This window comes from Athene noctua, chromosome 4 (genome assembly GCF_965140245.1).
Source record: "Athene noctua chromosome 4, bAthNoc1.hap1.1, whole genome shotgun sequence".
Lineage (NCBI taxonomy): Eukaryota > Metazoa > Chordata > Aves > Strigiformes > Strigidae > Athene > Athene noctua.
The window spans coordinates 67497875-67511918 of NC_134040.1; the positions used below are offsets into that span (position 1 = coordinate 67497875).

At 38.0% G+C, this 14044-nt stretch overlaps 1 protein-coding gene across 1 annotated transcript; it reads right to left on the reverse strand.

The window, feature by feature from the left end:
* Positions 1–1674: 1674 nt before the first annotated feature.
* FGG (fibrinogen gamma chain) lies at positions 1675–7047 on the reverse strand. Its single transcript, XM_074904045.1, has 10 exons — positions 6973–7047; positions 6837–6881; positions 6213–6396; positions 6015–6108; positions 4898–5028; positions 4111–4244; positions 3788–3972; positions 2791–3068; positions 2278–2447; positions 1675–1901 (listed from the first exon to the last, which is right to left on the reverse strand). Exons 1-10 carry the CDS (start codon positions 7045–7047, stop codon positions 1887–1889), a joined length of 1311 nt encoding a protein of 436 aa, XP_074760146.1. The 3' UTR covers positions 1675–1886.
* Between the last annotated feature and the right edge of the window lie 6997 nt (positions 7048–14044).

Consider the following 14044-nt stretch of genomic DNA (forward strand, 5'->3'; position numbering starts at 1 on the left):
AACCTGGAGAGGCAAATCACAGTTCAGACCTAGTAGAGTGTGGACACAGAAGGCGAAGTGACAGAGGGGAAAGGAATATTTTTTAATTCCTTGCTGCAAATATATAAATAATAACAACCTTGAAGTGGTATTGTAGGTGGGGTAAACTGAAAGCAGAAAGTGGAAGGAACTTGACCAGTGACACTCAAGTGGCTGTTTGGAGAACCAGGATCAGACTGTGCTTGCCAACCCCCAGTTCGCATCCTTCCCCCAGGCCTCTCTACAGATACTGCTTCAGCTACAGGGAACCACGGGAGAGGCCTCACAGCACAAAATGTTCAGGAAAACTGCTTTGCTTGGTGAGAAAGTGGGTGTCAAGGCTGGTGGTGAGCCACGCCATGTAAATATACCAGTTCAGTGGTGTGGAGGGGTTGTCCCTCATCCCAAATAGTTGTCAACCCCATGCTGACTCTATGCAACATGGCTTCTTCTCACCTATTCCTGAGAAACCTGCCTTCCTCTTAGATTTTGGCCCAAAAGCAAAACTTGAACTAAGTCAAAACAACTTCAGTAAAAGTGATAGGAGGACAGCAACTTATCATGCTATGGAGACTCATATTCAGGGCAAGAAGCTCAGCAGCAGCCTCACCAGAGACCTGGGCACCAAAACTGGAAAGGTGTTGAGGTGGCATAAACCGCTTTCAAGATCTGTCTTGTTAGTGAAATGTCTCTCTGTCTTTACAGTAAAGCATTTGAATGTGCTATTCAAAAATACCAAATGAACTTCAGGCATCTCACTAGTAGCTAAAAATAAAGATTGGGATAAACTTCATATTCTACTTCATAATGGATCAACCTTGTATGTATAAAGCTATAGATACAGATATATATGTAGATATATATATTCTAGATCTGAGTGTATTTTTTGTTGAGCAATTTATCCACAAACCTGATTTGATTTGATAATACACCCCTCAAATGCACTCATCAGATATTCTGAGTGAGTACATGCAGACAGCATCGCAAATGCTTTGTTGTTCTTGATCTCTGCTGTGAGTTTGCTTATGTGGATGATCACATGGAATATTATTACCAGATCTAGAAAAAGAAAATGCAAGTAAAATACAAAGAATTTCTGCTGCAAATTTTAACATTTTTGGTTGGATAATAGTACTAGATATGTTAGAATAGTTTTAAATATTTATGAATAAAAAGGGGGTATTAAGAAATAATGATTGTGCAGTGCAATACTACGTGCTATATAGCAAATGAAACTTTTATTCTGAGTAATATTTGAGAAACTTGTTAATACTTATGATTTAGAGTTACGTATCTGTTCTTGGTCATTGATAGTATACTTCCTAACACATCCTGATTGCAAATGTATTCATTACTTCATGGTAAACTCTGGTAAGTAGCCTTCAGCAGTAAATTAGGACTCTTTCAAGTTGCTATGTACTTTGAACTATGTCACAAATCAATTTCATCAGAAAACAGAATGAAAACGTTTGGAAACAAGCCACATTTTATGGAGAAATATCTCCATCACTTGCCTCTAAACAAAGAGCAGCAACTACTGGCATGCGGTTCAGGAATGACTGAATCAAACAGGTTAGACCAGAGTAACCTTCCAACCATAATAAAGTTTACTTTGGTTTGTTTGGCCGACAGTAGAGCACAGATAACAAGTTCAGATTTTTTGTAATAATCAAAAATTTATTGAGAATTTGTACAGAAAAAATAACCATGTACAGAGGTAAGCACTGCTCAGGGAAGAGCCTTGGGCATTTTACAGTCAACGGTGTTTTATAGTCAAAACTGAACTGTGTAATGTTAGGTAAGTTCAGTGTCCAAGAGAAAAAAAAATTGTTTTCCCTGTTCAGACCACTCTTTGTGAAATTGTCCCTTTACGAGTCTCCAACCTACAACAGAAAAAAAGAGAGAATTTTAATGTTCTTCTAAAGAAAGAAGTACATAAGGCTATGATGACATGTTCATACATAGTTATACTAGTTGGAAATTAAAAAGGTAGCATCTAAAACATATGAAGGGAAGGGATTGTTTCTGATCATGAGACTTCTGATCATGAGACTATCCATTTATCTATCGTTAAAAGAAACAGTAATGTGGAGGGTATGCTAAAATCAAAGTCCAAATATTTCTGTGACAAAATGGTAAACAAAGCCAACTTCTCTAAGATTAAGTGGGCTTATCACTTCAGCTGCCCATGCATAGTGTTTGAAATTATAACTATGATCTGTTGTAATTTTAAGTATCTCCTCATCCCTGTAGTCACACCTGTTTGGTGTTGCCTAAGTTGTGCTGCTGTCCATCTACTGACAGTCTGTTGAATGGAATGATTTTCATTGCAGTCTTCTTCATGGAGTACCACCGGTCACGCCAGGTTGCCCAGATAATCCCATTGTCATATCCAGATGGACCAGCATCTTTCGATGTGTACACACCACCTAAAAAATACCAGTTGGAGCAAAACAGTTAGTTGCTTTTTAAATAGTTAATGTGATCGTACATTTTTCTGGTACTAACACCTCCATGCCATCCCTGGGCATGCTAACAGGCCGCATTCACTGCCCTTCTACCTGGGTTTCCTTCTCTCAGGACTGATCCTCCCACTTTGGGCTGGAGAGCAGCCATAAGTTCCTACTGCTGGTGTTAACAGTTACTGCAAAGAACGGGCTATGCCCGCTTTGGGAAATCCAGGTGGCAACACATACTCAGTGAAAGTGATTAATTTTTATTTGTCGCTGAAATGTGGTGTCCTGGGTTACAGGTATTTAGAAGATATTTTACCTATATAATATTTGCCATTGAGGTGGCCAGCATGACACCTATTCATCCACCATCCTGATCCATCTTGCTCAGCGCAGTTGCCAGCAAATTTATCATTGTCATTATCATAGGTACTGAACTGCATGCCATTATGAAAGGTAAAGGATTTGTCACTTGGATCGTCTCCAAAATCAAAGCCATCAAAGGCATCCCCAGCTTCACCACCAATAAAGTAGGCATAAGTCAGTCGATACTTGTCTTCTTCACTTCCCACTTTGAATACAGCGTAGTCAGCAGTGCTGTTAACAAAAGAGAATGGTGAATGTGAGTATGTTGCATTCCCAGTACATGCACAGATGAAAAATATGTTGAGTGTCAGAACAGCAGAAAAGGCATTTATGGCATCCTAGCATTTGGAAAGGAATTGGTTTTGTGTGATTGTGTGTCTCAGTTCAATGACACACACCCAACCACATTTTGTGCTCCAGTATCAGGCGTGTTTTCTGACTACTAGTCCTCTGTGATATATGAAACATCTACGTTATATAAACATATATATATACCTCCCAGGTTCATAATACTGAGGCTTACTTAGATCATGAGGAAATTCTTGGTGGGAGGAAGGAGTAGATGTCTCAAGAAACAGCAAGGATAATAAGCCTTCCTGGAGAACGGAATACATAGAAAATAATAGAATAGTTCAGTTGGAAGGGACCTACAAGGATCATCTAGTCCATAAAGATGCATAAGATGTGAAGAAACTTGAAGGGAAGAAACAGATTCCTTCTGCCAAATAAACTAGGGCTGCCAGCCTGTGGTCTTCAGACATGCATGCGTGCCTGGCAACAAGTCACACATGCTGACTGCTGTCACAGCTGTGAGTTCAGGACCGAAGCAGTGGCCTATGCATGTTAGCAGGTCTAAGGGCTCATCGTTTTTTCAGAGCTGTACAAACCGATGCAGCAGTGGGAGCAGTAGATTTTAAGCTGTCATTTTCAGAAGCATCATGAGCACATACCCTTTTTTGCCACTCCAGTCCTCCAATTCTATTCGTAAGGTGTATGGCAGAGTGGACTGAGTAGTTATTAAATGAATCTTTTCATTGCCCAGCCAGAACTCAGTGGTGTCATCTGGAGATAGATGTCCAAATCCTTCTTTGTACTGAACCCAACTTTTCTTGAAGTCCTCACTCCCATCCAGTCTCTGAGAAAAAAAAAAAAAAACAACAAAACAAATCAAACCCCAAAACCTCAATCAAACAGATATGCATCTTATGTAGGCAAATAAAAGCAGTGCTGATGCAATAAGCTTGCTCATGGTAATAATATGTAAGTGGCATACCCTCTGTAATACTGTCCAGCCGTTGCCATATGAGTCAATCTCACAGTAGACTAGGAATGACTGCTTGGCTTTTTGAGGCTTGATAAAATAAAGACCACTTTTTCTGGCACCTTTGTTTGCAATGTCTTGACAATCTGAAGTAAAGATATTCAAGGGATCATTATTAATCTAGCTACAGTTCTATCCCCACATTCGTTTGATATTGTAACTTTCTTAGTGCAAGAAATAAAATTCATCTAAATGTCATTGTTGCAAAGTTAGCTATTTAGTCTACATACTTTAATGTCATTGCCATAAAAAAATCCTACTGAAGGTCACAGGACTTGGGTAAGATGAGGAGGATTTTAGTCTCACATAGAGTTAAAAAAACTTAAATGTGAAATATAGTCATTGAATTAATTTCTACAGCAAAAAGAAGGGCACTTTTGGAGCTAATGAAATTATTTTTTTCAGGTGACTCGGTAGAAATATGGTAATGAGTTATCTTCTCTTTGTCCTGTGTCCATGGAAACTACTCATGTCCCTCATGTTTAGCATACATTTTGGGATAATTATATTTTGGCCAAAAAGGCCAAAGGAGCAAGCCCTACCTCTGTTCCATCTGAATGCCTTGTTTGCAGAGCATCTACCTAGCGCTTGTAGTAATCTGGTTTCATAACTTGCAATCTTATATATCTTTGCAGAAATCTATAGCCCATAAAATTACAAATAACTCATTGCTGTGATGCCAACTGGTGATACTTTTAACTGAATTAACTGTCCACCATACAAGAAGCATTTTGCACACCTCTTCCAGTTGTCTCCTGTATTTCAGCCGTGTCCTTGCATGGCTCCTGACAGTGTGACTCAAGCTGGGCAATCTTCTGTTTCAGCTGTGCAATCTTGTTGCTGTTCAGTATATGTGTATCTGTCAACTGTCTGGACAGAGAGACATAAAAATGGTTTGTTGCTTCAGCTGTTTCTGAATATGTAATACACATTCCCCTGAACACATGCCTCACCTATGTAGCATGCTGCTACAGACACCCCTGTAAAAGGGGGTGCCTCTATTAGCACTGATATTTAAAACTGAGCAAACTAGCCAAAATAGGAAAGCACACGCTTAGCCTTATGCAAAACTTAACCTTATGCAAACCTTGACTTGACTCTAATCAGCAAAACTCAAACCAGTAATTAATGTATGAATATAACTGTGTGAAAAGTTCTTCTTTGTTCTCCTGAAGTGAATGATAATTTATTCCTCTTTAATTACAGATGCATTTGTAAAACATAAATACTGTAAATAAACTGCTGCAAGTGTCAGAATGCCTAAATCATCTTTGATATAATTTTATAGAAGTAGAGATTTTTCTACATTCAGGTCAAAAAACCTATCCTTAAGATTCAGAAAAGTTAATGATGCTTTCCATTTTATTTTCAATGTCAATTTACAAAAGACTACGACTGAGTTTATAGCTACTTATGATTTACATCAATGTGACTGAGCTGACTTTCATGGATATATGCTGTAAAATTAGCCAGAGTGAATGATTTTATAAATATTCCACACACTCCGTATTACAGCACAAACTCACATTAATAAAATCTCCAAAGGTCATGAAAAAAAATGTAGGAGTAGCTGGCACAGCAAAAGAAACATAAATAAAAATATGGCCAGGCTTCCTGACATTCTTATCTTGCACTTCCTGCACAATTAACGGCTTATGCAGATGAGCAGAGAATGCAATTATCAGATCCTCATAATCCTTTTGTGTCTTGCTAGGCAGCTACTAGACAGTGTGGGCACAATGATCCACATGAACACAGAAACCCTTTCTAAGGGAGCCTTAGCTGCACTTAATAAAAGAACAGAAAGAAACCAATTTGGATTGTCAAGTGATATAAAAGGTTTGGAAGATACCTACTGTATAGTACTTTCATGAGACAAAATAGTGCTTTCATATTTGATAATTTCTTCAATTATTTTCTTGGACTTTTGAGTAAAATCATCAATTGTATCTGTAAAACAGACAAAGGTATAAAATTATTGCAATTAGGCAAATTAAAAACCAAGAAAACTAAATAAATTGTATTTTTCAGTTGTGTAGTTGTTGTATACGCACTTGGTAGTGTCTGCTTCTCTGGAGGATAGAGGCTTTGGATGTGCTGAATCAAATGTTCTGCTGTTCCTGTGTTGTTAGAAATTTGCCGCAAAATTCTCTCCATTTCCTGCAGTTCACTATCCATAGTCAGATGGTACTTATTAAAGAAATCTGCAATGCCACAGGTCGTTGGGCAGTAGCTACCCTAAAGAGGAAAGAATAATAACTGGCAATGTTTCGAGAGCAAAAAAGGAGAGCAGAATATTTGGGAAGGGGAACTTTCAGGCATTGCTTATACAAATGATTGTGGATAAAAAAGGGCAGGCATTTGCCACTTTGTCTGCTGTATTTGAATTTACAGAGGCAGTTTACTTTCACAATGTGTGCACACATAGCAAGGAAACAGTTCATGCTCTTATTTGTAGCATCTTCTGGATATGTGTTTTCACCAACAGTGCAGCCTCCTGTACATTTTTACCAAGTGTATATACCACTATTAATAAATAACGGGTTTAAGCGCAGCGCATTTAATAATGTTAATAAATGTTGAAAATAACAGTGAGGATCAAGTGATAAGGGTAGTTAATAATCAGCATAGGAAAGCTTTAATTAGACTCTTAAAAATAAAATCGTTCAGCTACTTACAAATCGTTCATCTAATATGCAGCAGTTTTCTCTGGTAGCAATGTACTGAAGAGAAGAAAGAAGAACATTTTCAGTGAATTTTCTTCTACAGCACTTTGCGCGCTGATGTGTTTCATGACACCGTCTCTTCACTTACCGCCGTGCAGGTAGAAAAGAGCAGAGAGAGGAGAGGCCCCAGGGGAGCCCAACTGCATAATCTCAGCACCATCATGTCTGTCCCCCCAGGCGCTGCCAACTGCTCGGTGCAGTTGTGCAGTCAGCAGCCGAAAATGTTCCACCCGGGCCAGGGCAGCAGGAGTTTAAGAGAGCAGCCTGAAGCTGGGGGCGGGCACCGGGAGGTGGTGGGAAGAGGTGGGGTGGAGGGGTTGAGGTGGATTCCCAGAATTTGCACACATCTTTTGCTCCTCCCATTTTCAGAACCTGCTTCCACTTGATTTCTGCTCCAGCCAGGAGGTCTCAGGGGAGGCAGGAAGGTGAAACAAGACATGGAGATGCTACTTCTAAGTAACGTGAGCGTAAGGAAACTCACACATGGTTTTGGGATGGGGCTGGCAGAAGTTTTCACTCAAACAGCGCAAGGAAAAGCCACAGTAGCTCTTTGAATTATGCATAACAATTGTCAATAGCCTAACAATAAATTCTATTTTACGGTTACCTAGTACTTTCCCAACACAGATCTCCACGTGCTCTGCAAAGAGAATCAACATAATTTTCCCTGTTCTGCAGATGACAAAACCGAGGCAGAGGAAGGTATGCAGTCATGCTGGGCAGTGTCATATCTGGAAAAGGAACCTGCGGTATTTCTCACAGGCAACAAAAGCATGAATCTTCCCTATCCTTCAACTCAAGGAGCCCATTTGAACAACTTTGGTCTAAGCTGCCTTGCTGGGGAACTAATCTTTTCAGCATCTGCCTTATTCAACACACCAGACTGCTGACAGGCTCCTTCTTTTGCTATGGGCTTTTTTCCAGCCAAATTATTTTATGTATGTGCTTCTGCTTGCTCTCAGTATTAACAGCTTTAATAACTTTCCACTCATGCCCTGCACATGATCTTTAGGCTGTGGCTTTTCCAGAGAAAGCCTGCTTTTGTGTCTGTACAGTACCATTTGTGATGAGACAATGTTGAATGAGGCTTCTGACTTCAATACATTTTTGACCAAATGACAGAAAGAATGGTGGGACTGGGGCTTACTGCTAGATCTGTTGTTACTGGTTGTCTTTGTGATTTCAGGCAAATTACTTCACCTCAGTACAGTAGGACCAATGTTTCAACTTTGCTTAATAGGTATTTAAAATCCATGGACAAAAACACTCTATAGAAGCTAGACTTCATACTATTACAAAATTAGACATGATTATGTCCTGAAACATAGAGAGTTCCCAATCTCTATATCCTTTTTTCATCTGGTCAAACAGAAGGTTCCCACCATGTTTGAGAATCCAGACATATATTGCCAGAAGGAAATCTGAGCATTTATGATGCTAAAAATCAAATTTATGGAACACTTATGTGAAGCTGAAGCACTGTTCATGGGACACTCAGCTTTTCAGTAACTGTACTGATGACCAGTGAGATAGCTGCGAGGCTGCCCAAAGTTCTTTCCAAAGGATGACCAGTGCTAGGAGTTTGGCCTTCCAAATCTGGCATTAATTGCCTTCAAGAGTCACGTGCTGAACATGCTTCTGTTGTCCTTACTGATACAAACAGGACTCGGATGCACCTTTTGCATGGTTAGTTGTTTCCTAAAGAGAGAAAATAGAGTAAATAAAACAGGGTAAAAGTCTACCTGCTCTTGTGTTTCCCATTGTTTCTTCATTAGTGCTGTTCACAGGGACTCATAGAACTACCAGCGAATCTTCTTGCCACTGCAGCCCACACATTGCTTGAGCTTGCTTTGCTGCTTCATCAGCTGCAGGTTATCTGTTGGCGTGAGAATGACACAGGGCCCAGGGGATCCTGGAGGTATGATTTAAGTGGCAGATTCCCTTAGATTCCATTATATTGTGCGAGTAGCTTGCTGGTATGAACTTTGTTAAATAACTGGCCTACCTTCAACCTCAGATATACACTCAGGAGTGCAGATGGGCACGTAATGTTCATGACATGAAAGGTGAAACACATAACACAATCCAGGTATCCCTCATCCTTTAACTGAGTTAAGAACACACCCTTCCCTTTTATCACCAATAGTAGCACATATAGATTTGAAACTGTCAGAGTTATCAGCGATAACACAAAATTATCACTGTATACATTTACATTCATGAAAGAATCGATATTAAACATGGCATTGATGATTACCAAAGATCTGTACATGGCATTTGTAAGTGTTGCCAGGTTGTATTTCTGGTTACAACCTCTTGTACTTCTTAGCAGAAGATATAAATATTCAAAACTCATAATTTTTTTTGTTTCCTTTACTGATTTAGCCTTGAATAATTGCTCCTTTAATATCTTCACTTCCTTCTCTTTGCTTCTAAGGTTTCACCTTAAAAATAAGTTATTCTTGCTTTTCATTATGGTGAAAACAATCCATATTCTTAGTGGAATGGCTATATAGTATTTTTCCTACCTTACATGGCATTTTGTCTTGGTTGGTCCTGGTTGCAAAACAGCTGACCCGTTTATTAAACAAATGTGCTAGAGACCTAGTTGTACCCTGAGACGTGTCCAACACAATTTTACTGTGTTGAGGACAGTTTTTTCTTTCCAGTAAGTCTATTTGCTGATTTGGCAACAAATGAGGAATGAGTCGTGTAGCACAGGCAGAAGGAAGAGTTCTCTTTACTTTGTTCTTGCAATTTATTTTTGAGTAGATGCAAAGGTGAATCCTTATTTGTTTAAAAGAGCTTTCTTCCACTCCATTTTTATTAGTATTTTTGTCAAACAGCCACTGAGAGACTATCTAACACCTTCCCATTATTCATAGTAAATCTTCCCTCACAAATACAAATCGGAAGAAATGTGCTCATGTTTTTAAATTAGTTCCTGAATATCAGAGTATTCTTATGGCTCTCTTGGAAAAAACAAGCGTTTAAACTTGTGACTCATACTTACAATCCTAAGATTCTAACTTGAAAAATCAGTCTATACCATTTCAGAAATGCTACAGTGATCCATTTCAACATTTCCAATGGTGTTTTGCTATTGTTTTAACCGAAAGTGTTCAGCGGACTTGACTTGAACTTGCTTTTTTCTTTTTCAGATACTCCAGAAGTTGGTTTTCTTATGTAAAAATAAATACAAAAAATAAACATTAAAAATCCCTAAAAAGTATATATTGAAAAAAAAGTGCCTACTTTAATTTGTAATCCATCATCAATATGCATTATTCTGCTTGTACTACTAGTAAGCTATACAGATCAGTGGGCAAAATTCCCTTTGCTAAGGGAATCTCTCAATCATTCAGAGAGTGACAATTAGGATGAGAAATAGAGATGCCTAAAAAGCTGTCTAGTATTGAAGTTATGCTGCTAGTGCGCTATAAAACCAACTGCTTTACAAACAGAAGCAAAAAAGTGAAAATGAAAAAAAAAAGTTTTGTAACTCATCTTTCTTTTTCTTTCAATATTCAAAACTTGGGCAAAAAGTAAATGGCAACATTCTGGCCAATTCAGTAGTCCACTGTGTGCAACAGACTTCTTCCTCACCCTTCCTGAAGTGCAATGCCTGGAGGATTCATGAGTCAGCAAATCAGTTCTCAGTTTCTCTGCATGGGAGAGGCTTTTGTTTCTTCTCGCTTATGAAACCAGTACAGACATTCACTATGCTTCAGTTCAAATACAGGTTGTAAATTGTTCTGTTTCTGAGGCAAAGCATGACATGTATGAATTTCATGTCAGCTATGGCATTCCATTTTGGAAAAAAATCATGGGATATTTTGCTGCATGCACGCTGTGAAAACATAAGAGATACTTTCACTTGCTTTAGAATGTATTCTTAAATAATGATGGGATATTATATTTTCTTAAATCTAAGCAGGGAAACTACACTGATGCATGACTGCTAAAAGTAATTTGGTTTGTGACTGATGTTTTGGAGGTAATTTTTTCCAGTAGTTTTCTATAAAATATAGCAATGTAAAAGACACTCTGATTTCTGCAAAAATAACCAAGGGTTATTTGTTGGGGGTTTTTCTGGGTTTTTTGTTGTTTTTTTTTTTTTTTTTTTAACTTAGCTAATGCATCATTGTTTTAATAGATTGTCGTTATTTTGACTTCAAATATTACTACACAAATCTTTTCAAAAGTATTTAACACCTAAAAAGACCAAAAATCAGGGCATCTCAAAATGAAAGTACTTCTGAAAATACCTCATGTCCATAAGCCATGTTTGATGGTTTGAATGCACTATCATCTTATTTTAAAAAAATCCTATGTAGTGTTTCTGTTTAGTGCTTATTTATTTTCACACATTAAAGACCTTATTTAAACTTTATTCGAATCTTAAGGAATTAAGAGAGAACATATCTCTAAAAACAAATGTGATATAAAGGAACAAAATCAATACAGTTCAGAAGATTACACATTTTATTGCTTTGCCACAACTGAGGTTTTCCTGAGTCTCAGAACACAGGATGTTATACTTCAACATGCTAAAGATCTACTAAAATACTACAACCTCCCAAACCATGTCCTGGGATCATTTAAACACCATTATTCAGGTTTGAGTTGTTTGTGCCTTATATAGGGGTATTAGATGCAACATGGCAAATTCTCTGCCTTTACTGATTTACAGAGATTATTTTCAACTGTTGATACACTTAAGAAAGGTTGGTTTTCAGACTGTCTGCAAAAGAGAGATTGCAATGTATGCTTTACCTTGAGGGCAAGAGCAGTGAACTACATTGGTTAAACAAAGAGATGCACTAATTTGTGGGAATGAGATAAGTAATAAATTCAAATATTTGCTGAATATTTTGTAATTAGTTGAGAGGACAGAGCCTCAACAAACTAAACAGAGCCTACTCAATAAACTAAAATATTTGTTGGTATCTGCTGATACTACTGGTTAGGGCAGGAACTTATTTACAGTGACATTAAAGGAAAAAAGGCAAAAATGGAATGTATTTCACAATAAAACCCAGGTCTGTGAAATAATCTGCTCGTACTTTTCAAGCAATTAGAGGAAGCCTGACTCAGAAAAAAATCCTAGAAAAATAATGGACTGTGTATTTGCTTTGGAAAAACATACTTTGCATTGTGCTCCTGGACTTCCAGGATTAGCTCTGAATGCTGTTAATTCAGGATGATGGTAGTAGAAGAATGAATTTCACATTTCTTTTACACTTCATCTTTGCTCTATGCTGGTGCACAAATCTGTTTGCAGGGAGGGAAACACAGGCCTATATTTGAAACGTAAATGGCACTAGCATAATAAAAATAAATCTAAGTATTTAGGGTTACTGAAGGAAACTGAATCTCAGACTGACCTAAATTTTAATCATGACCAAGAAAAAAATTACATCTTTAATTTCTTTTTTTACCCTGTAAAATTTTTCTTTCTCCAGCATAAAAATTAAAGCCAGAAGATTTTTTTCCCCTTCCTTCTCACAGTTTATGAGAGGAACTCAAAATCTGTGTTACTCTTAAAAGCCAGTGGATTCCTACCATGTGACAGAGTTATGGCGTCTGTTATTGTTGACCCGTATCCCCTATACAGCTAAGTTTTTTACTGGCACCTCTGTGCATGAATTTCATATAGGCTTGTTACTGACTGTAGCTCCTGGGCTTCACTGACAATCACACAGTGCCATCTGATGTCCTCAAAGAGCAATAAACTGTTTCTAAAAGCTGTTAAATCACATAAAAGGCCAAAATCTCAAAATTACAACTCTCCCTTCACAGAACACTGCTTCCAAGCCTACCTGGAAAAGAGCCTGTCAATAACTTGCCTCTGTTTTCATCAAAACAATGCTAACCTCACATGTGAAATGATGGACTCTGAACTAATCATATTGCAGCACTGTCTTAGTATCTTACATGTTAGATATTAGTCCTCTTACACACATGGAAACATCCATATGCAAATTTGCTAAACTTGTGTTCAAACTCCAAATGGGCTTTAAAATCGTTTCTGACAAAGGATGATCCAGCCCATTGCAGAACCATGAGCAGTTGCTGTCAAAATCCATGCTACAAAAACATTTACAAGTTAAAAGGATAAAGCACCTTCTAGATTCCAAGACTGTTCCACCAACATTATGCATGTGCATGTGAACACTTCTATCTTAATATAGATGAAATGCATTTGTTCTTCCAAGGAGAAATGCACACAGTTTTGCCTCTGCATAGTGCAGACAGCACAGGGGATGCTGGCAGGAGTAGATGACACTTTATGGGCCGGGGATGGTTTTGCATGCGAGGCGGGTGCGGAAGGTGGTGAAACACAGCCATCTGCTGGCCTCTGTCTCGCTTTGTTTGAGCAGCCTTGTCTTCTCAGGTCCAGAAATTCAGTTTTGCAGCATGAAATCTTGGCCCAACCCTTTTCAGTGTGAGTTTTAGTTATATTAATGGGTTATAAACAATTATGTTTGTTAGTGATTGGCATTTATTTTGGATGTGTTAAAAGTACAGAAGTGAGTGAGGGCTGCAGCATGTTGCTTATGGAGCTTCATCCAAGGTAAACTGCATTTGCATTTCACCACAGGGTTTGAGTCCATTGCAAGACTTGCTGAGGGTTAGCCGAGTTTTCTGCTACATTACAGTATGTTGGAATCGTACTGCAATGTATTACATATTGAAACACACATGGAAGACACTTTAAAATTTAACTACAGAAAGCATTTGTCTTTATGGCTATACTGATAGCTGAGTATTTTGTACCAGACGGTGCTCTTTCTGGTTCATGCTTCAAAATTTACTGTAAGGAGCTACAATAAATACACATTGGTATATCTAGGACACAGTAATCTGGAGTCAGCTAGATATACATAACATTTTTTTCCCCACTGGGATTATTTGGATGTTTACTAGTTTATAGGGACTCAAAACCTGCAAGTTTTCACATAATAATTAAATACTCTAATAATTTAATAATCCAAAGTTAGGTCCTCTCTATGTGTAGGGAACCAACTTTTTTTTCTCTGTGACCATCTTGGTTCTGCCTGTTTAATAATAACTTAGTACAGTAATTGTTTATTGTTTCTTAGGCAATTGGAAGGTTAGAAGTTGGTGCTTTACGGCCTTTTTGCAATATGAGAATA